The sequence below is a fragment of the Anomaloglossus baeobatrachus genome, chromosome 5, assembly GCF_048569485.1.
Source record: "Anomaloglossus baeobatrachus isolate aAnoBae1 chromosome 5, aAnoBae1.hap1, whole genome shotgun sequence".
Classification (NCBI taxonomy): Eukaryota; Metazoa; Chordata; class Amphibia; order Anura; family Aromobatidae; genus Anomaloglossus; species Anomaloglossus baeobatrachus.
In genome coordinates, this window is record NC_134357.1 from 134,490,556 (window position 1) to 134,515,458 (window position 24,903).

At 43.8% G+C, this 24,903-nt stretch overlaps 1 protein-coding gene across 1 annotated transcript in view; it reads right to left on the minus strand.

Moving 5' to 3' along the window:
* The window catches only part of WNT8B (Wnt family member 8B), a 142,267-nt gene that overhangs the window by 64,609 nt on the left and 52,755 nt on the right, over positions 1-24,903 (minus strand). Inside the window, exon 2 of the mRNA XM_075347231.1 lies at positions 13,180-13,213. Within this exon, the coding sequence (XP_075203346.1) occupies positions 13,180-13,213 (34 nt within the window). The remainder of the gene's footprint in view (positions 1-13,179; positions 13,214-24,903) is intronic.

Below are 24,903 nucleotides of genomic sequence, written 5' to 3' on the forward strand. Positions count from 1 at the left end.
GCGTACGGTTGCACAATGTCCACACATCTTGCTATTTAAATTTGTCTTTTGGTAGTGTGAGTTGGTATCTTGCAATATAAGTCATTAAATAACAACAATGGTGGAGATTCTATCCACTGAGGTTGACACTAGGCAATGGGCCAACGATGCTAAAGATGTTTTTTCAGATAAAATGTTTGTTCAGAAAAAGTACACACCGTCTCTAGAGGGGGCCTTTAAAGAACTAACAAAAATTTATAAAGATAAAATTTCCTCTTGATGGGAGGTGAGATCCCTGGAGAGTTATATTAAAGATGGAATTGTTCCTAGACACTTGAGAATTATGGTGCAGCCAGGATTCAGATTAAAAATTCTGACATTGGAACTAGGTGGGAAAAGGAGGCCACCGAATGCTCACTTAAATTTATGAGAATACTGTTAGAAGAGGGAAAAAGGAATTTGTCATTGTTGGAAAGCTCTTTGAAAGAGCAAATTGAGATAACTCGCAAATGTTCGGGTGAAAATGATTATGTTAATAAAGAAATAGCTCTACAGGGCACTGTGGAAAAATGTCAGTATCGTCTAAAGGAGAAAAAACATAGGTTCTATGTTCGGGACCTGAAGGATTTCAAGGATAATGGGGCCTATGTTTTTCCCTCATATAATAGAACCTCAAAAAATAGTGAGACTGAGCTGTCATCAACAGAGGGGGAAATGTCAGATGCAGAGAGCAAAGGGAATGGCTTTAGACCTGCACAATTTTTTAAAACATCTAGGAACAGAGGAGGACCAAACTATAGAGGAAATTCTTTCATGGCAAGTAATACAAGGGGAGGTTTTTTAGACCATCAGCACAACCTGAGAAATCGACAAAACCTGATGAATTGACCAGCAGAAGGGCCCCCCAAATTATCAATTTGTCATCAAGAACTTTAAATGAGACTAAAGCGGGCTTTACACACTGCGATATCGGTACCGCTGCCCATGCCGCAAATCGCTGCCCATGCCGCACAACATCATCCAGACCTGTCACACGTATTTACCTGCCCGGCAACGTCGCTGTGACCAGCGAACCGCCTCCTTTCTAAGGGGGCGGTTCGTTCAGCGTCACAGTGACGTCACAGCTGCGTCACTGAACCGCCGCCCAATAGAAGCGGAGGGGCGGAGATGAGCGGTACGTAACATCCCGGCCACCTCCTTCCTTCCACATAGCGGCCGGGAGGCAGGTAAGGAGAGCTTCCTCGTTCCTGCGGTGTCACACAGCGATGTGTGCTGCCGCAGGAACGAGGAACAACTTCGTTACTGCTGCAGTAACGATATTTGAGAATGGACCCCCATGTCACCGATGAGCGATTTTGCACATTTTTGCGACGATGCAAAATTGCTCATAGGTGTCACACGCAACGGCATCGCTAATGCGGCCGGATGTGCGTCACCAATTTCGTGACCCCAACGACTTCGCATTAGCGATATCGTAGCGTGTAAAGCCCCCTTAAGACAGCGGTGCTTAATAAGGGATTGTCATTCATACCTACAACTGACTTTGACGAGTTTGATAGTATTAAGGATCTGCATTTGTTTGCAAGGAGATTGAAATGGAAGAAGTATTTTTCCAACAATGACAAAAAACTTTGATAATCTGGGTATTCCAGATGATCTGCTCCAGGATGTCAGATTGTTGTATCATTTGAATGACAGTGACCCCAATGATCAGGCAGAGGGACCTTTCACGTCACTTAAAAATAGGAGTACAAAGATGCCCCCAACTCAGACAGAAACTGACATAGTGGATGTATTTGTTAAATTGGTAACGGATGAAATCAAAAAGGGCATAAATAACAACAGAAGGAGACATAATTTAACTAGGCCTGAGATGATGAGTCTTCACAGTTTGGAGAATGACAAACATTTTACAATAAAACCTTCTGACAAAGGGGGGAATGTTGTCCGGATGGACACTGAGAAATACAGAGCCATGTGCATGAACATTCTTGATGATGAGGATTGTTACCATCGACTGAGTAGAGATCCTGGTCCAATGTTTGCTAGAGAACTGAAATCAATTCTTGATGATGCTTTATATGACAATTTGATAGATAAAAATGAATATGAGTTTCTACTCCCTAAGTTTCCAAGGGTAGCAACTTTTTATTCATTACCCAAATTCCACAAGGGTCTATATCCCCTGAAGGGTAGACCAATTTCAGAAAATGGTAGTTTAACTGAGAATTTGAGTGTCTATGTGGAAAGGATACTTAGACCATTCGTAGTCTCCCTCAATTCTCACTTGAGAGACACAACAGATTTTTTAAGAAGAATTGAGGATATTTTCTTCGATGATGGGATGTTACTATGCAGTATCGATGTGGAGGCTCTGGATTCCTCGATCCACCATGAAGCTGGATTAAATGCTACAAAACATTTTCTAAATTGGAGAGGTAGTCATCTACGCAGGCATAATGAGTTTGTCTTGAAGGCCCTTGAATTTTGTCTGACAAGGAATGTTTTTTTGGTTGATGGTAGCACTTCCACCAGCGCTGGGGCACCGCGATGGGGAGTTGCTGTGCCCCATCGAATGCAAATCTGCTCCTGGACTGGTGGGATGAAACCATCATTTTTGGGGGTGAAACGGACACAGAGGAGATTGTCCTCTGGGTCCGTTTCATTGATGATATTTTTGTTATTTGGAAAGGTGATGTGATGGGTTTTAAACTCTTCGTTGACAACTTGAATCATAATGATATTGGTCTGAGGTTTACTCATGTGGCTGATGAGAAAAAATTGACCTTTCTAGACATAATGGTTGAGAAGGGTCCTGCTGGGAGACTGAGAACAAGCACTTTCCGCAAGGAGACATCATCCAACTCACTTCTGAGATGGGAGAGTGCTCATCCATTTGCCCATAAGAAGGGTATACCTAAGAGTCAGTTCATCAGGATGAGACGTAACTGCTCGGATGATGAATTTTTCTCACGTCAGTCAAATGATTTGAAAATGAGACTTCAGGAAAGGGGTTACCCTTGTCACCTCGTCAATGAGGCGTATGAAAAAGTAAGGGTGATAGATTGAACATTGATGTTGAACCCTGTGGCAAGGGATACCGATAAGATCAAGGGTCCGAGACTGATTACAACATACAACAATGGGTTGGTGCATTTGAGGCAGGTCATTGAGAAATACTGGCCGATATTACAAATGGATACATCCGTGGGTCAGTTAATAACAGATTACCCATCAATAACTTACAGACGAGCAAGATCACTCAAAGACAGACTTGTACATAGTCATTACAGAGAAGGCAATAATAAACCCCAAAATACACCCAAGGGGTGTTTTAAATGTCATGATTGCAATAATTGTAGCATGTTAGAACAGGGTAGGGAGTTTGAGGATCCTAATACTCACAGAATCTATAAGATCAGAAGCCTAATCACCTGCAAGACGAAGGGAGTGATATACAGGATAAAATGCTGCTGTGGGTTAATTTATATCCGCAAAACCATCAGGAAGTTGAGAAAGAGAGAGGGGGGACATAGGCGGGATATCTTGAACAGGTGGGATACTGCAGTAGCCAGACACGTTAATAACATGCATGGTGGTGACCTCAAATCCATTTCTTTGATGGGTATTCACCATGTTGAACCCCCGTTTAGAGGGGGTGACTGGGATAATCTTTTGCTAAAAAAGGAATGTTTTTGGATATACAAATTGAATACAGTTGTTCCCTTTGGTTTGAATGAACAGCTATCTTTTGTTCCCTTTCTCTCCACACATTAATAATAGGGCTAGTGCAGGAGGGACAGTCGACGAGGACCGAGGGCGCCACTGGCGAAAGTTATAGGGTGCCGCCCTCCGCATGTCAGGCAGGAATAAGCTGTATTAGGTTTTAGGTATCATGTAAGGGTTACACTTACAGCTTTGGTTCTATCCCTGAGATTGTAAATGTATGAATGGGCCCACATTATGAACCACAATATAACTCCATGGAACTGCCTCCTATGCGCTGACCCATTTTTTTGTTTGGTGAAACCGCAGATAGTGATTCTGTCTATCGCTATTTAATTAAAACTAATGGTTGCATTCAAAAGTACAACTCATTCTACAAAAAAACAAGCTCTCATATGGCAATATTAACGGAATAATAAAATAGTTATGGCTCTTGGAAGAAAGGTGGAAAAAAATTAAAATAAAAAATGGAGAATCACCCAGGGGTAAAGGGGTTAAGATCATGAATAGTCATCTAAATTTGGTCTTATCCTGAGAGTTATGTTAAACTGTAAATGACGTTATATATGAATGTGTAATTTGCAGCCGTTAAAATAAATTCATATTCTGACTACTAACATTGACCTACAAAGCAGCCCACAATCTGTCTCCGCCCCTTTATGAGACGCTCGGCGTTCTCTCGCCCTTTCTATGACGCACTTATCACATGACTTCCTTTGGATTAATATTACCACATCTGCACTAAAGTTAATGTTCTCCTCCCTTTTATATATATTTAAGTTCTATACATATGATTTCGTTGTGCTATAATGTATGAAATTTATTTGGTTAGTCCAATCTGTTACTCCATGCCGTTCTTCCATGCCCACCTTCTTGCTCCTATTCAGTGATTCGGCAGTCAAGCTATGACGCTTTCTTATACCTTCCCCACGTGACCCCTTACGTGTACGACCAATAACGCATGCGCACAGACTTTGTGCTTATTGGTCCTGTGTATACATTTAACCCCAGGCAATCCCCAATGACTCCACCCCCTGAAGAAGTCGCTACGAAACGTGCGCGCGTCGGGGCAGGCGTCGCATACCTGGAGGAGGCTGTGCTCTGTGACCATAGGTGATTATATCACTCTTTATTGTGCCAATTCTGACACTCTTTCAACTTAACGTAAACTATATGTTTTTCCCTACTGGTTGATACTAGTTAGAGCCGTCCCCTCTCCCCTTTACATTCACCTGCGTTCTTGAGGCCACTGGCCTAGTGATTTGTGGAATTCAAGCATGATGACTTTGCTGGGTGTTCTCAGCCGAATCCCCTGCTGATTGTACTCCATTATTGCGGCATAACCTTTGCCACAATCCTCTAGCACCTGACACTTTAACTTTGTTTATATCTATTTATTTAATTATTTATTTATTTATCTTATTCATCGTCTTTGAATTCCCTTACACTATCCCTTTGCCCTATTACATTATTGTTATGATTCTTATGCTATGCAGGTCTTTTTGACGCCGTTTTTCCAGTCAACAGCCATGTGTTTTTATGTATACATCTTTTAAATATATGCTAATAAAGATATATTATTAAGTGACCTTTAGTCCAGTTTCTTTTTCTTTTTTGGTTCAGTATTTAATCCCGAATGGTCCCATTGATCCCATATCCCCACATTCTGACAATATTACATTATTAACCTTATATTTAATATTTACTAGTAATCTAATGTGGTATGGATTTTTTAATTATTGGTGTTTCATTTATCCTGTGTTTTGCACAGGTTTCTTTGAGGAAATGGATCTTAAAGCCAGGGAGACCAGCTGGATCAATCAGATCAACCAAGTTTTTAATGACACTGCTGTTGCTGGACCTAGTGGTACACAGGTCGATACTATTGCACATGATCTCAAAGATCTTCTTTTAAAAAAGACTAAAATTTGGTGGAACAGAGCATTCCTTGAGAATTATATACTTAAACAAATCATCCCAAGGGGGCTCCGTGTCAGGGTCATACCATCCTTTGAAGTGAATGATGATGTCTTCAAAAAAACATGGGAAAGCATATGTTCTGATGCATCTCGGAAGTTCATGGAACTATTAATCAGCCTAAATACTAAGAAGCTCATTGACATTGACAAGACGTTAAATGAAATGTGCACCTCCACACAGGCAGAATTACCCGCTGAGCAATATACTATGCTCAATGACCAAATGGATAAATATTTAGATTCTTAGGTAAAAGACATTAGATCCAACCATGCCAATAAATATGCAAGGGATGCACGAGATTTTGCAAATAATAATTTCTATATGTGGAGAAAACCTACAGTCCGCAATATCAATAAGGAATGAACCCCCTCTGTTGTATCAATTACATCTAGCACATCCATGAGTGCCGTTTCAGAGATTTTCAATCAGGGACCCCCTATGTCCAACAACTTAACACCTAAACGGAAACGTGATAATAGGTTTAACATCAACAGACCTAATTCTGCCTATTCTCCTAAAAGAATGTATGGACATTCACCTGAATATAAAAGGAACTTCCATAAGGTAATCAATTTGAGTTCATATGTTCTGTCCAGTTCTGATCTCTCTATACTTAGTAGAGGTCTCTCCTTTTGTCCTTCGGAAAGATTTGACAAATTTACGGCCATCAAGGACCTACATATTTTTGCTAGGTCCTTGATGTTCAAAAAATATTTTCATAATGATTCTATATCGATTCTTTTTTCCACAGAGACAGAACAGGCGGCGCTAGGCGTATTGGAGGAATTGGCTCAGGAACATAATACAACCGAGGGAGGTAAGATCCCTAATAGCATTAGGACCAGATCAACTAAGTTTCCACCTTTGTCGGCATACCCGAATCTAGATCTCTTTGTAAAAGCTGTCAGTCAGGAATTTGATAGAATTCCTGGCTACATTAAAAATAACAACCTCAATCAAATGGAAAATGAAAGTGTGACGGGGTGTACAGCAGAGCAAGGAGAGACAACAGGCCGAGGAACGATCCAACAGGTTTATTCACAAGAACACTGGAACAGCACACGATAAGTCCACGTAAAACAGATTCGGGGGCCCTTCCCGACAATCCTCGGACCGGATTACAAAGCAATCGTCCTTACAGTAGTCCAAAGAGTTCCACACAATCCCACGGGCCGCCACACAGGCCTAGCTCCGTCCGTGTCCACAGCCACACAGGCTGGAGCTCCTGCTCCCTTCAAGTTTCAGCTCACTCTGACTGAATCTCCCAGGTAAGCAGAGTTTACACTAGTTGGACTCTAGGCCCACCTCCCCCTACTCCCAGGGATGGAAGTGCCTCAAGAGGATATAATCTTGCATTTTAGGGGGTGATTACCTACAACAATAGAAATGTACACAGAAGTAGTTCAAATAAGACAATGAACCCAGCTTGAAATAGGAATCTGTACAGCATATACAGTGAGAGGGTAAATTACATCTTCACAGAAAGTATTAAAAAACTTGAGAAATTATCGGATGTGGTAATCAAACCTGCCAACAAAGGTGGAAATGTTGTGATCTGGCCTAAAGATATGTATGAAACTGAAGCATTTAAGCAACTGAGCAACCCAATCTGCTATAAAAAAATGACTTTTAATCCATTAATCAAATTCCAGGTTGAGTTGTTCAGCATTCTGAAACTGGCAAGGGAGGAAACATTATCACCAAGGATCTATTTCTGGCATTACAGGTGTGTGAACCCACAATACCAACATTTTATCTATTGCCAAAAATACATAAAAATAGCAAGGTTCCCCCTAGTCGTCCTATTATTTCAGGTAACAATAATTATCTTGACCATGTCAATAAATTCATTGACGCTAAACTTCAACATTTGGTTGAATGTCTCCCCTCCCATACCCGAGATACAAGCGATTTCCTAAAGAAAATTGAGGGACTCCACATTGATGACCAATCCATATTGGTTACATGCGATGTGGAGTCTCTCTACACAAACATAAAACATACAGATGGAGTCACAGCTACTCGATTTTTTATGAGTTGCTCCTCAATTTCACCAGTTATGCAGAAATTTATTTCGCAACTTTTGGAATTTACGCTATCACATAACTTCTTCACCTTTAAGGGGTCCTTTTTCCTTCAGACCCAGGGAACAGCTATGTGGGCGGCCTTTGCGCCCTCATATGCAAATCTGTTCCTGGGTCTGTGGGAAAGGGACCTCTTCCTGTGGGATCATGGACTCTCAATGGACCGCGTCCTCTTTTGGACGCGGTACATTGATGACATCTTCATGATCTGGCAGGACACTGAGGAGGAATTACATCAATTCATGGGAGCTTTAAATAAAAACGATTGCAATATCCATCTTACCTACCAGGCTGATCGGAATTCTGTTGAATTTCTTGATGTTATCGTGAAACGTGACAATTTCAATTATCTTCATACAGACCTCTTTCGCAAAAAGACCGCGACTAATTCTCTACTACATGCCAGCTCTTCACATCCCCCAGCCTTGATTAAGGCAATTCCCGTTGGACAATTCCTGCGGTTGCGCAGGATTTGTTCTAGTGATGTAGACTTCAATAGACGGGCTGTTGAACTGAGTGAGAGGTTCCATGAAAGGGGCTACAGTCGCAGACTAGTTAAAAAGGCATTGAATAGAGCCAAATTTACTCCAAGACAGAATCTTTTATACAATTCAGAACCATGCAAAATCAAAACTAATCAGGTGAGGTTTATTACAAAATTTAATTGACAGCATTCCTTCCTCTATTCTTGTCTTGAGAGATTCTGGCCGATACTGACTGCAGATCCAGTGTTTTCCCAATACCTTAATACTAGACCGAATATCACTTTCAGGAGGTCGACAAATCTACGTGATAGACTAGTCCAAAGCCACTATACCAACAGACCTACCACCTTCCTCGACCAGCATCGTCAAACTTGGGGTTGCTCCCCATGTGGAAATTGTGTTGCATGTCCGAATATTGTTAAGGCCAAAACATTCACTGACTCTAAAGGGGGCTTTACACGCTGCGACATCGCTAATGCGGAGTCGTTGGGGTCACGGAATTTGTGATGCACATCCGGCCGCATTAGCGATGTTGCTGCGTGTGACACCGATGAGCGATTTTGCATCGTTGCAAAAACGTGCAAAATCGCTCATCGGTGACATGGGGGTCCATTCTCGATTATCGTTACTGCAGCAGTAACGATGTAGTTCGTCGCTCCTGCGGCAGCACACATCGCTCCGTGTGACGCCGCAGGAACGAGGAAGCTCTCCTTACCTGCCTCTCGGCCGCAATGCAGAAGGAAGGAGGTGGGCGGGATGTTACGTCCCGCTCAGCTCCGCCCCTTCGCTGCTATTGGGCGGCCGCTCAGTGACGTCGCTGTGACGCCGCACGGACCGCCCTCTTAGAAAGGAGGCGGTTCGCCGGTCTCAGCGACGTCGCCGGGCAGGTAAGTATGTGTAACGGGTCAGCGGGATGTTGTGCGGCACGGGCAGCGATTTTCCCGTGTCGCGCAACAGATGGGGGCGGGTACCCACACTAGCGATATCGGGACCAATATCACAGTGTGTAAAGTAGCCTTAAGGCTAACAAGATTTTTAACATCACACATTCTATGACATGCACTACTAAGGCTGTCGTGTATTATGCCACTTGCCCATGTGGATTGATATATGTTGGCCTTACCTCTCGCCAACTTAAAGTTAGGACACGCGAACATGTCAATGGAATTGTGGCAGCTAAGGATATTGTTGATATATCCACTTTAAAGACTATCCCGAAACACTTCAAACTCTACCATAATTGTGATGCATCACAATTTTTGGTGAGAGGGATAGATCACATTTGCCCTGACATAAGAGGTGGGAATATCAAAAAACAATTAGCAAGACTTGAGGCTAAGTGGATATGGACTCTAAACACGGTGTCCCCTTTGGGACTTAATGAGAACCTCAGTTTCGTTCCCTTTCTGTGACCACTTGTGAGTCATATCATTTTGTATCGGATTTTCCATCATATTATATCGATACATATTTTATTTGTTTCATGTTTTTAGTTGATTTTAATTTTTTTATACATCTTTTTCCTTTAGTTTTACATCTCTGACTATATATGATGGAGAATATTCTGGATTGCTGCATGTATACATTTCTGGGGAAATACTGGATGATCATATCTTAAAATACAGCGTTGTGTCTGGACCATCCTTGAAATGAACTGGATGCTTTATTTTTATTTTATTCCTCTACTAAATTGATTCTTTTTCATATATTGCAGTTACATTGCTATTTTCTATATTTTCTATATGTGTTATTTGATTGGTATTATGCTAATTTATGCACGCCCACATTTTTGTGTGTCTACGCGACATTAAACATGCATATACGCATGAGATTTGTGCGCTGCCCTTGTGGCTTATATATGTGTGCATACATATATGTGTACATGCATGTGTACACATGTATGTATCTATTTATAATTTCATCTACATTTAATCATATCGAGTGCTCCCATGGTTTGGTGTTATTCGGCCTTTGACCATGGTTTAATATACGCTCTGATCCATTTCACTCTCCCAGATTGTCACTTCCCCTTCCTCACTGTCCCACACCCCATATAAGGATGGGCGTAATTACTCCATGGTCCTGGGGGGATGGCGCTCTATATGGGATCATCTGATATACCAAAATGAATTTATCTTTATGTGTCGATACTGTAATGATAAAAGATAATCATACATTGTTTCATATGCATATATGAATTATGTTGTATGTAGTGATTGTGAGTATATTCTCATGAAACTTCAGACTTTACTGAATCTCTTGACTATAATAATATTTTAGTTTAGTCCATAGATTGTAGACTGTATTAGTATACACTTTATGATCTGCATTATGGATGATAGACTATGCAGTTACAGTTTATTATCAAATTATTAATATACTACTGAGTCTTTCTGGTATGACACCGTAATTATGTGATCTCTTGTCATACGTTTTGTCTATATTGACAGTTGAACATTGTCACACTTATTCTTTCCCCCTTCACCCTTCTTGTGAATTGTCCCCTATATGATATGTTTGGTTTCTATGAGTGCGTACTCATTTGTATTTTTATCGGTCCCCCCTATGACCACTATGTGTAGACTATCCGCCCCACCTGTTGTTCCCTTTCATGTTATGTCTAGGTTATTCACCTGTCACGCTGACCTAGTTGCCCTCTCTATCTTTATATGATATGATTTGACTACTCATAATTTTCTGACTTATCTTATTCTGAACACCTCTGGGTCACTTACCTTTTACTCTATGATTAGCACTAAATTTCATGATCACAGAATTCCGGTGTTTGCAAGCACTATCCTCTGTATATGTGCAGTCTTGTAATGTTCCATCCTGCCCCCTCCTTTATATTTACAATTGTATATGACACATTTGGGATATTCATTATTAGCTCTTTTTGTCATGTCCGTCCCTCTCATGACACCTGTCATGGAGTTTTCCCTTTGACAGTTCCACATCATTTTTCTAGTATATGCTAGATCTTTTGCTCTTTCCATTACACGCTTTGGCGATTCACCGCTCTCATGACACCCTGACAAGTCGATTATTTGCCTCTTTTATGACACTCCTAGATGATCTATTTTACTATCAGCCTCCTGTTACCCGTCCCCTCTGTGATTGGTTAGATCCATCCGCCCTTTCTATGACACGGTTAACATCTCCCGTCCCTCCTATTCCCTTATATGTTTGGCTTTCTTTATACACCCATTCTATGACACGCCCTGGCTACCCGCCCCTCCAATGACACTTCCACACGTCGGCTATCCGCCTTTTCTATGACACCCATATATGATCCGCCCCTTTCAATATGCGTTTGGCTACTTGCCTTTTCTCACCCGCCCTCTCTATGACATGCTCGGGCTAACCGCCCCTTTATGACATGCTCTGCGTTCTCTCGCCCTTTCTATGACGCACTTATCACATGACTTCCTTTGGATTAATATTACCACATCTGCACTAAAGTTAATTTTCTCCTCCCTTTTATATATATTTAAGTTCTATACATATGATTTCATTGTGCTATAATGTATGAAATTTATTTGGTTAGTCCAATCTGTTACTCCATGCCGTTCTTCCATGCCCACCTCCTTGCTCCTATTCAGTGATTCGGCAGTCAAGCTATGACGCTTTGTGATGCCTTCCCCACGTGACCCCTTACGTGTACGACCAATAACGCATGCGCACAGACTTTGTGCTTATTGGTCCTGTGTATACATTTAACCCCAGGCAATCCCCAATGACTCCACCGCCTGAAGAAGTCGCTACGAAACGTGCGCGCGTCGGGGCAGGCGTCGCATACCTGGAGGAGGCTGTGCTCTGTGACCATAGGTGATTATATCACTCTTTATTGTGCCAATTCTGACACTCTTTCAACTTAACGTAAACTATATGTTTTTCCCTACTGGTTGATACTAGTTAGAGCCGTCCCCTCTCCCCTTTACATTCACCTGCGTTCTTGAGGCCACTGGCCTAGTGATTTGTGGAATTCAAGCATGATGACTTTGCTGGGTGTTCTCAGCCGAATCCCCTGCTGATTGTACTCCATTATTGCGGCATAACCTTTGCCACAATCCTCTAGCACCTGACACTTTAACTTTGTTTATATCTATTTATTTAATTATTTATTTATCTTATTCATCGTCTTTGAATTCCCTTACACTATCCCTTTGCCCTATTACATTATTCTTATGATTCTTATGCTATGCAGGTCTTTTTGACGCCGTTTTTCCAGTCAACAGCCATGTGTTTTTATGTATACATCTTTTAAATATATACTAATAAAGATATATTATTAAGTGACCTTTAGTTCAGTTTCTTTTTCTTTTTTGGTTCACTCCTCCATATATGTCTGAACTAATTTCTCAATATCTTCATAATCTCAGGTCCCCCCAAAAACTTCTTCTCTCCCCCACAGTGGTACGTTCCTCACCTAATCACCTCCAAGGCTTCTCCGAGTGTACCCCATCCTCTTGAATTCCATGCCACAACACGACAGAACTTGAAAACCCATCTCTTCAAGAAAGCTTCCAGTATGCAATGACTCAGCTGCCACCTCACCACCACCGGAGCTGCAATATCCCCCCAACCTAACCCTTTGACTACTTCCCCATTACCCTGTATACTGTAAGCCAGCAAGGGCAAAATTCTCTCTCATTTGTAACCAGTCTGACGTGGTTAGTCTGTTCATTGCAATGCATATTTATATTTTGCATATACACCCCTTTTCACATGTACAGCACCATGGAATGAATAGCTCTCTAAAAATGAATAATAACAATAATAATAATAACAATAATCTGCATTCAGAAATGTACAATAGTAGTTAAAACAAAGCTATAATCTTGCTGCTGATTACAAATGAGATCTTGAACAGGCCAGAAATCATTTTACAAAGTCTACATGTAGATCAAAGGAATGTCTCTTACCTTGGGGCCGGTCATCAGAAAATTGTTCACTGACCTGTAAGAGTCAGAGCAAACCATTAATTGAAAGAAACAAACCCCGGCTTCATCATTCAGACCATGCCAGGAATCTTTCATTCACTTGTTTTAAGTAGATAGATGTCCAGTGAATTTCATAATGTAGTGTAGCTTCATGCAGTTAGGGTTAACTTTATTTTTTTAATTCAGAAATGGAAATTAAATGCTCATTTCCTTTCAGGGGAGAACTTTTCTCCTTGCGGAGACTGACAAACCAATCCGGTTGTCAGTGGTGAGGAGTCTCATAGATTCAATGCTCCTCTGGGATATCAGATCAGACTTCATACTTTGCACTGACGAGTGACAATCATCCCGAAACACCATGTCTGCAAATTGAGGTTCTGATCTGGCATAAATCCTAGGTCATATGAAAATGCTTGTTATAAAGAGCCACTTTTGACTTTTAGGATTGCTACTTCCAATATATGGCAGTAGAGTTTGTCTCGTTCCTCTCTGAAGAGACAATTTGAACATTTACTTTCAGACATTCAAAAAGTTAGAGGAGATATGATGCCATTGAAACATATCACCTACCCACCTCCATGACACCCTTTAGACCTTTTAAACACAGTTAGACACGCTTTAAACACCATCAGTTTGGTTGGTTCTCATTACCATAGCACTTGGGATAACTTAAGGACATATAAAATGCAACAGGGGTACTATAGAGGGAATGTAAAGAAGTGAAAAAAATATTAAGAGCATAAAAAGCCTAATAGTCCCTTTAAAAAGGATAGGTCAAAAGTGGACAGTTTTTGTGATTTTTATTCCTCTTTATTACTTCTCTTAAGTATTTTTTGGGGGCTTCTTTGTTGCTTTTAAAAATCCACCCTACAGTTTCAGAGATATGGCCTCTTTAATTTGTTTCTCATTTTCAGTGTCTTTATTATGAAAGTGTGTCACAAAGAACTGTCTGAGGATGTGTTTTCAGTCTGTTCCGCATTGTTATCCTGTGAGCAACGCCTCCTTGGTAAAGACCATGAAAATTTGCACCAGATAAAAAGGCACATATACAGTGGGGTAAATAAGTATTTGATCCCTTGATTTTGTAAGTTTGCCCACTGACAATGACATGAACAGTCTATAATTTTATGGGTAGGGTAATTTTAACAGTGAGAGATAGAATATCCAAAATAAAATCCAGAAAATCACATTGTATAAATTATATAAATTTATTTGCATTTTGCAGAGAGAAATAACTATTTGATCCCTCTGGAAAACAAGATTTAATACTTGGTGGCAAAACCTTGTTGGCAAGCACAGCATTCCGACATTTTTTGTAGTTGATGATGAGATTTGCACACATGTCAGGAGGAATTTTGGTCCACTACTCTTTGCAAATCAACCATAAAATATTAAGATTTTGAGGCTGTTGCTTGGCAACTCGGAGCTTCAGCTCCCGTCATAAGTTTTCTATGGGAATAAAGTCTGGAGACTGGCTAGGCCACTCCATGACCTTAATGTGCTTCTTTTTGAGCCACTCCTTTATTGCCTTGGCTGTATGTTTTGGGTCATTGTTGTGCTGCCCCCACGTCAGCAGCCGGGCTGCTCGGATCCGGATCTGCGGTGACTCGAGGGGCGTCCGGATCCGCGGGTCGTGCGGCCATTCAAATAAAGGGGGTATTTACAGGAGATTGTATATTTAAAGTTTGTGACACCACCCGTGGTGCATGGTAAGGTGGAGTACCACCGCTGCAGCTGGGAGTACCCGGGGTCGATGGAGTGGGCAGCTAGGTGTTTAACCCCTCCACGGGTAGGGGGAATGTCCCGGGACTCAGTGATGGTGTTGGGGACTGCCGTTGGGAGTGAAAGGGTCACTTGCGTACTCACTCAGTCCATAAAGCTGACACCGACAACTTGGTAAACCAAAGTTCTGGATACTGCCGCCGCCGAGGGGAGCACATTTGGGTCCCGTTCCCACTGGTGTTGCCTGATGATCTGTGACCTTCCTCTTGGCACTAAGTTCTTTTGCTAGTTGGCCCCTGTAGTGTAGAACTAGTTGGGTCCCGCTCCCCAGTGTGGCTAACTGAGGGAGCTTGCTCTTAGGGTTCACGCTTGGGATTTCCTGGACGTTTTAGTGGAAAGTCCTATCCCCCTAGTTGCGCTAGTACCCCGATTTTGGAGTGGGTGGAGAGCGGATCTTGAAGGATCTGTTCTTGTCGGGTCAATTGTCAGGTTGCCTGAAGCTACTCCCTGACCTAGGGTCCACGTTCCCCGTCGTGCCCTGGTCCCAGCCCGGTGATGGTACAAGGCCGCCGGCTGTCCTCCTCGACAGTTCCGCGCCCCTTGTCACGATCCCCTGCGACCGGGAGTCCAGCTCATACTAGGCACAGACCACCGTCTGCTACCTAGTGACTTCCAAAGAGCCCGGCTCCTAACTTCCTCTTTTCTTCACTCTTACACTTCCTCACTCCTACTGACCTACTCCTGCCACTCCTGACCTCCCCTTACCAACCCCCCAAGTGGGCGACCCTATTCCACTCAGGCCGTCCACTGGTGTGTCTGGTGGGTGTGGTGGAGAGTATTCCTAGGATTTTGATTGGCAACACCATTAGTTAGGAACCCGTAACCAAGGAGGATGTGGATATTGCACAGAAGGGCAGATTGCACAATACCCTGTGACGACCTGGTAGGCCAGGGCGTCACACAATCATTTCAATTTATTTGCATTTTGCAAAGAGAAATTAGTATTTGATCCCCTACCAACCATTAAAGCTGGGGTCACACTAAGCGACAGCGACAACGACGTCGCTGTTACGTCACCATTTTCGGTGACGTAACAGCGACCTTGTAAGTCGCTGTTATGATCGCTGCTTAGCTGTCAAACACAGCAGAAGCAGCGATCATAACGTCGCTGTGCTACATGTGCAGAGAGCAGGGAGCCGCGCTTAGCGCTGGCTCCTTGCTCTCCTAGGTACAGTACACATCGGGTTAATTAACCCGATGTGTGCTGCAGCTACATGTCACAGTGCAGAGAGCAGGGAGCCGCGCGCACTGCTTAGCGCTGGCTCCTTGCTCTCCTTGCTACAGTATACATCGGGTTAATTACCCGATGCGTACTGCAGCCACATGTCACAGTGCAGGAGCCGGCACTGGCAGCAAGAGCGGAGGCTGGTAACGAAGGTAAATATCGGGTAACCAGGGAAAGGTCTTCCCTTGGTTACCCGATGTTTACGCTGGTTACAGCTTACCGCAGCTGCCAGTGCCGGCTCCTGCTCCCTCTGCTCGCTTCATTTCGTCGCTCTCTCGCTGTCACACACAGCGATGTGTGTGTCACAGCGGGAGAGTGACGACCAAAAAATGAAGCTGGACATTCAGCAACGACCGGCGACCTCACAGCAGGGGCCAGGTCGTTGCTGGATGTCACACACAGCGACAGCGACGGGACGTCGCTGCAACGTCACAGAAAATGGTGACGTAGCAGCGACGTCGTTGTCGTCGTCGCTGTGTGTGACACCAGCTTAAGAGTTCTGGCTCCTGCAGACCACTTAGACGCTCCTAATCAATTTGTTACCTGCATTATAGATAGCTGTCTTAAATTGTCACTTGTATAAAAGACTCCTATCCACAGACTCAATTAATCAATCAGACTCTAACCTCTACAACATGGGCAAGTATTGAGTATTGAGTAGAAACATCATTTTGAGGTAGTACAGCCATGAGTCTTCTAGGGAATGATGCAACAAGTTTTTCACACCTGGATTTGGGGATCCTTTGTCATTCTTCCTTGCAGATCCTCTCCAGTTCCGTCAGGTTGGATGGTGAACATTGGTGGACAGCCATTTTCAGGTCTCTCCGGAGATACTCTATTGGGTTTAAGTCAGGGCTCTGGCTGGGCCAATCAAGAATGGTCACAGAGTTGTTCTGAAGCAACTCCTCAATTATTTTAGCTGTGTGCTTAGGGTCATTGTCTTGTTGGAAGGTGAACCCTCGGCCAAGTCTGAGGTCCAGTGCACTCTGGAAGAGGTTTTCTTCCAGGATATCTCTGTACTTGGCCGAATTCATCTTTCCTTCAATTGCAACCAGTCGTCCTCTCCATGCAGCTGAAAAACATCCCCATAGCATGATGCTGCCACTACCATGTTTCACTGTTGGGATTGTATTGGGCAGGTGATGAGCAGTGCCTGGTTTTCGCCACACATACCATTTAGAATCATCACCAAAAAGTTTTATCTTTGTCTCATCAGACCAGAGAATCTTATTTCTCATAATCTGGGAGTGCTTCAAGTGTTTTTTTGCAAACTCTATGGGGGCTTTCATATGTCTTGCACTGAGGAGAGACCACTCTACCATAAAGGCCCGACTGGTGGAGGTCTGCAGTGATAGTTGACTTTGTGGAACTATCTCCTATCTCCCTACTGCATCTCTGAAGCTCAGCCACACTGATCTTGGGGTTCATCTTTACCTCTCTCACCAAGGCTCTTTTCCCACGATTGCTGAATTTTGCTGGACGGCCATGTCTAGAAAGAGTTCTGGTGGTTCCAAACTTCTGCCATTTAAGGATTATGGAGGCCACTGTGCTCTTAGGAACCTTGAATACTGCAGAAATTCTTTTGTAACCTTGGCCAGATGTGTGCCTTGCCACAATTCTGTCTCTGAGCTCCTTGGGCAGTTCCTTTGACCTCATGATTCTCATTTGGTCTGACATGCACTGTGAGCTGTGAGGTTTTATATAGACAGGTGTGTGCCTTTCCAAATCAAGTCCTATCAGTTTAATTAAATGAAGTGATGGGCCAGGGGAGCCTCCGGCCTTGTAGTCATGGCCTTTGTAGATTCAAGGCTCTCCCCTGGCTCCATCACTACTTCACGGTCGGGGACTGACTTGGTGGGGCAGAGTGTGGTGTCGGCGTCGGTAGTGGTACAAACAGTCTTCAGGCAAGATGTGATGCAACCAAAAGACATATTTATTGACACACGTAGTCTCAATCCGGCGGTTACAGACAGAAAAACACTTCCTGGGCTGGGGAACAACCTGCCCTGACGAACCCTCGCGTGGGGCTGTGCCCTGATTACTCCACTTCACCGGGCTCCCACTGGTGGTTACACACACCGGACCCACACCGGCTGCTTCACTCTCCGAGGTTCCGTCCACTCCCGTTCTCTCCGGCGTCCCCTTTTAATTCAGCCCCCACACTCTGCCCCTTGATCTTCGCTCTTTCACGTCCCGGATCCAACTACCTCTCTCACACCAACACACACTCTCCCCCCAGGTTTCTGCCGGCTCCTCCTTTCACTGTGGCGACAGCCGTCCCACCCGGCCACTAGGGGTGCCCTATCACAACAATAAAATATTAAAATACAACATTTTTATTAATTGCAATTCCGGGTTATCTATGCTGGTACTGGTAGGGGGTAGGCTCACCCACTACATGCCTCCCCTCTTAAAATCCGAGCCTCCCGGCAAGGCTCTGTCTATAAGCACATAACTGACAAACATGAACATAGTATAAAAAATACCCTTCAGCCCAGTCCACAACAGGCACCGCGTACAAGAATAAGGGCACCAGTCCAGCGCCCGGCGGCTTAGCAGCGCTCCCGGTCTTTTGATGGCGCCCGGAGGCTCAACAGCGCTCCCGGTCTTGTGATGTAGTGGGGGAGACAAGAAAGGCGCAATAGGGTTTTACCCGGTTTACAGAGTGAAAGAGGATAAAAACAGTGCACTCACCTGGCCGGGTTGTGCCAGTCACAACCCCTTTATTAGCATGGATGAGCGCTTGGGTGGTTCTGCAGCGGCCCCGTTATAGAGCAGATTTTGAATATGAAGGACTGGAGAAAACGGGTTTATTGCCGCGCTAAAAACCACGAGCATGTATAAGTCAAAATATTCTCTTTATTTAGATCATTCCTACGCGTTTCTGAGGCTCATCTGCCTCCTTCCTCAGGGAAAAAGAATCTTACAGACAGAGAGGATTTATCCTTATAAAGCAGCAAACAGAGAAGAAAAAAAAAAAAAAAAAAATTGTGAAAGCAACCAATCATGACATCATCATTACATATGTTCCTGAGCGATGACTCATTGCCTTGTGGAATAAGGCTATGTCATATGCTTCTTATATACTTATAAATACACCATTAAATAAATATATTTTTTTCTCTCCGTATATCACTAATTAGAATTATACTAAATGCATCTCTTTTAGAATGCAATATAAAAAATCCTCACATATTCTATTTCATATATATTGATTTTCATATATACTGAATAGTATATCACAAACCTGAATCTCTCTATACTTTATGGGTTTTATAATCATACACTTTTTTTCTAATCCCCTAATTGTCCAGGTGTTTATCTGTGGTTGCTTTCAACACCAAGCTGTTTATATGGAGCATTGGTAGCTTAATAGCATATGAGAACACAGACACAATTCTATGGGTTTAAATCTGTCTTGGATACGGGAATTAATTCTCTTTCCCTTTGTCCATTGCTTTTACATATATATTTTCATATTTAAATAAAATACTTTTCCCTTTCTTATATATATTATATAAAATAAAATAAACAAATAAATAAATAAATCACAATTAAAAACTTCTCCCTCTTTTCATATACACTTAAAGACTATTTTTCTAAAAATTAAACACAGATAAGCGCATATTCAAATAGGAATTTTTTGTTTATTTTTATTCATTTTCTCTTTGTCCTTTATTATTGTTTATTGCCTTTTATTTGAAACTTGTGTTGTATATGTTATGACATAGCCTTATTCCACAAGGCAATGAGTCATCGCTCAGGAACATATGTAATGATGATGTCATGATTGGTTGCTTTCACAATTTTTTTTTTTTTTTTTTTCTTCTCTGTTTGCTGCTTTATAAGGATAAATCCTCTCTGTCTGTAAGATTCTTTTTCCCTGAGGAAGGAGGCAGATGAGCCTCAGAAACGCGTAGGAATGATCTAAATAAAGAGAATATTTTGACTTATACATGCTCGTGGTTTTTAGCGCGGCAATAAACCCGTTTTCTCCAGTCCTTCATATTCAAAACCCGGTCTTGTGATGGCGCCTGGAGGCTCAACAGCGCTCCCGGTCTTATGATGGCGCCCGGAGGCTCAACAGCGCTCCCGGTCTTTCGATGGCGAGCAACAGGCATATAAACTTGTATCAACTGTAAACTCTTCGCCCTGCGGAGGAGTTCCTGACTCAGTCTGACAGCGAGCTCCCTCCGGGCTTTATCAATTGAACTTAAACTTTTGCCGGTCTATCAAGAATACCGGTCTTCAAACAAGCCAGCTCGGGTGATCTACTCCGGAGGCCAGGACCGCTTCCATTCGGCCGCCTGGGCCTGGATGTAGGCGCCCAGGGACTGCCCAGGTTGGCGGCGGACCCTCCGGAATGAAACAGGAGCGAAAGGCGGCTCCGATGGCGTGGCCTCTTCAGTTTCCCGGACGATGGTCTCTGCAAGCAGCCGCTCCTGGATGGGGTCTGGTATCGGAGACGGAGCCCTTGGATACGAGGTAGAGGTCGGGACTACAGGGTCCCAAAAGAAGCCCCGGTGATCTTGCTCCAGCCGCTCGGCAATCACTTCGGCCGGCTCCCGCACGGAGACAGATGGTGCTGCGGCTGTGGGTGCTGCGGTTGTGGCGACGTGCTGCGGTGTCTCCACAGGGGAATAGGTAATCCCCAGGGGGCGGTTCCCCACCGGTAGCTGGGTGGCATAAGTTGCCCGTACCTCAGTGGTCGTGCCTCCGGTTGCCGCGTCCCAGGTGGTCAGCCAAGTCACCTTCTCCGGACGTGCTGAGTCTCCTGACCCGGTCGGGATCTCTGGCAAGAACACTCCTGCTGCGGCAGCGTGTTTGGGACGCTCCCGGCTTAGGCTGGTCAGGGCCATGGCGGTGGCGAGATCCTGCTGTTGGCCGGAAGTCTCCATCTCTTTCTCCTGCTGTGTAGTTAGAAATGGCGGCGGGGTCAATGCTGAGACTGGAGGAAGTCGAGGCGGGCCTAGGTTTCCCGCTCTTGGACAAGCTCCACCCCCAGCCTCACACATCATCTTGACTCCTCCGCGGCGGTTCTTCTTTCTCTTGAAAATACCGCCCACTTCATATTTCTTTCTTCGTGCCCTGGGACTGGCGCCTCCCCTCTTTGGGCGGAGTACTCCGTACTTCTTCTTCGGCACCGGCCAGCCCCAGGCTCTTCTTTTGGCGCCAATTCTGCGCGCTCTCTTCCTCAGCTTCACAGACGGCGGCCATTTTGCCGCCATCTTGTGCCCGGTCCAACGCCTTAGGCACTTCTTCCTCCCACCAGGGGACTGGGAATCTTCTCTCATAGCCCGGATACGGTGCACTCGGCACCACTTGATCTCCAGCTTCTTGGGTCCCTGGCAGGGAATTCGCATCCTGCCGACTATGCCACATGAAGTGATGGGCCAGGGGAGCCTCCGGCCTTGTAGTCGTGGCCTTTGTAGATTCAAGGCTCTCCCCTGGCTCCATCACTACTTCACGGTCGGGGACTGACTTGGTGGGGCAGAGTGTGGTGTCGGCGTCGGTAGTGGTACAAACAGTCTTCAGGCAAGATGTGATGCAACCAAAAGACATATTTATTGACACACGTAGTCTCAATCCGGCGGTTACAGACAGAAAAACACTTCCTGGGCTGGGGAACAACCTGCCCTGACGAACCCTCGCGTGGGACTGTGCCCTGATTACTCCACTTCACCGGGCTCCCACTGGTGGTTACACACACACCGGACCCACACCGGCTGCTTCACTCTCCGAGGTTCCGTCCACTCCCGTTCTCTCCGGCGTCCCCTTTTAATTCAGCCCCCACACTCTGCCCCTTGATCTTCGCTCTTTCACGTCCCGGATCCAACTACCTCTCTCACACCAACACACACTCTCCCCCCTGGTTTCTGCCGGCTCCTCCTTTCACTGTGGCGACAGCCGTCCCACCCGGCCACTAGGGGTGCCCTATCACAACAATAAAATATTAAAATACAACATTTTTATTAATTGCAATTCCGGGTTATCTATGCTGGTACTGGTAGGGGGTAGGCTCACCCACTACATAAACACAGATGGAGTCCGATGAAGGAGTAGAACCATCTCAAGGAGAATCACAAGGAAATGGACGGCATGTGACTTAAATTTGAGTTTCTGAGCAAAGGGTCTGAATACTTATGACCATGTGATATTTCAGTTTTTCTTGTTTAATAACTTTGCAAAAATTTCTACATTTCAGTTTTTTTCTGTCATGATGGGTTGCAGAATGTACATTAATGAGGAAAAAAAAATTACTTTTTTCAATTTACCCAATGGCTGCAACAAAACGAAGAGTGAAAAATTTAAAGGGACCTGAATACTTTCCGTACCCACTGTATATTGAAAATGTTTTAGTAAACAGGTAAAATGCCAAAATTTGTGTCACTGTCCAAATATTTCTGGACCTAACTGTAAATACTATATCCTTGCATTTTCTTCAGTCTGTAAGTGCTACTATTTCAGCATATGGGAGATAAAAAAAAATGTACACTTGAACCATTGGAGCAGAAAGCTATTTGCAAGATAAATCCACTTCAAATTATTCAGCATAGAGGTGGCTGTGCTGTGTTTTGGGGCTCTATGGCATTGAGTGGCACAGAAAATAAGTGATGCAGAATTGTACTAAATATTAACAAATCTTAGAAATCAATGATCTACAATGAAGATGGTGAAGTGAAATAAGCTGGATAGCACAACATGGCAATAGTTCAAAGCATGAAAATATACCTCAAACGTCTTAAAGAAATATAACAAAAAGGTTATGAGATGACCCACACAGTTCCCAGACTTGAATGGAAGCAGACCAAATAAGATTTCTAAGCTAGAAGTAATCTGAAGTGATGTCCAATCAATGTGTTATAAACTTCCCATTATTGTACTAACTTCTTCACTGAGAATATCAACATAAAATGTAATTTAAATATAGAGTGGTTCGGCACTACGTGTCCATTTTAAGCTACCAAGAAAATGTAATTTGACAATGGTTAACAAATGTCCCAAAATTGCTATTGAAAATTAATGTAGCAATCCAATTGTACAACCTATTCTGTCTGTTAATGACCACAGTGTGAATGTGCACCTACACATTGCACTTATACCATCAGGTGTGCCAGCTCATTTCTTTTCCCTTAGTTTTTTGTGCTTTGTGCAAACAGGGGCATAGCTCTCCCTTTTTGGGCAGTACATGTTGTCTATATAGCGTTCCACGGGTAAGTGCAAAACAGTCAGGGCTGGAACCTGCTCTTCCCCCATCTATTTTGAGGTCTGCTGACTACTAATGGGCGATCCCGATCTGTAAAGATCAGGGATCGTACCGACCACATAGTGATTGTGAAACCAATCCCGATCACAAGCTTTCCTGGGAAGCTCATGTTACAGATCGGGTCCAGTTCGGGTTCAGGGGCTGTAAAAAAAAAAGCACATTATTAAAAAACATTATTATCATTTACTTACAGGTCCTGCGACGCATCCTGCAAACTCTGTCTCCCGGCCGCTGCTTCTGCGTTCGATCATTGCTGTGCCCCTGTAATCACCTCTGATTAAAAGGACCTTCCGTGACGTCATAGCCATGTGACCAGTCAGGTGTGAATGTTGTATTACCTCATTGACGGCTACAGACTGGTCACATGACTTTGACGTCATCAAAGGTCCTGGTAACTGAACTTTCATTGTCACTGTGTGAGTGTCGCATCGCATCACAGCGCACAATCTCCCGACAGGAGCGGTCAGCTGCATGTGTTTCCATGCAGCTGATGCGTTCCTGTCCTGAGAGCGTCAGGTGCAGGGTGATGCAATGCGAGCCGCAAGTGCAATCATACCCTTTATGTGCTTGCTTCTCGTTCTGTACAGAGCAATGTATCAGAGCTGACAATGCTCTCTGCTTCTCACTGTGTATAGACTGTATCTGTGCACAGTGATGAAGCAGAGTTGACATTGTTGTACTTGTGGATTACGTCGGACTAAGGATTGTTTTTATAATAAAGATGGAGTCTCCAAACGTTTTTTTTGTTTTATTTCTAATAAAAAAAATTTCTCTGTGTTGTTTTTTTTTTACTGTTTACTAGAAATTCATGGTGGACATGTCTAAATTGGAGTGACACCATGAATTTCGGACTTAGTACCATATGAAAATGCAAAGCTGGTATTTACCCCCTTATTTCCCAGCGTAAAAAAAATTAATGGGTTTCCCTGTATTTTGATCACCAGTCAAAGTAAAGCCAGGCAGCTGGGGGTTGGGTTGGCAGCACGTAGCCGTCTGCTTTATCTGCATTGAGAATCAAAAATACCGCAGAGCGCTATGTCATTTTTTTAAATTCTATATTTATTTTTATACAATTATATATTGTGTACATTATATATACAGTATATATATATATATATATATATATATATAAAAATTGCCTTATTCTGTCTCTGTCTGTAACATAAATGACATCATTACAGTGACAACCGTCGCATTGGCCGCTGGGCTCGGCCTGCCCCCCCCCCCGCACGGATTGGCAGCTCAGCTCGGCCTGGCCTCGCCCCCCGCACGGATTGGCCACTCGGCCAGGCCCCGTCCCTGCACGCATTGGCCGCTTGGCCAGGCCCCGCCACCTCACGCATTGGACGCTCGGCCTAGCCCCACCCCCCGCACGCATTCCCCGAACCCACACGGAGCCCCAACTCCCAGGTGACTGCTGCACCCCCGGAAG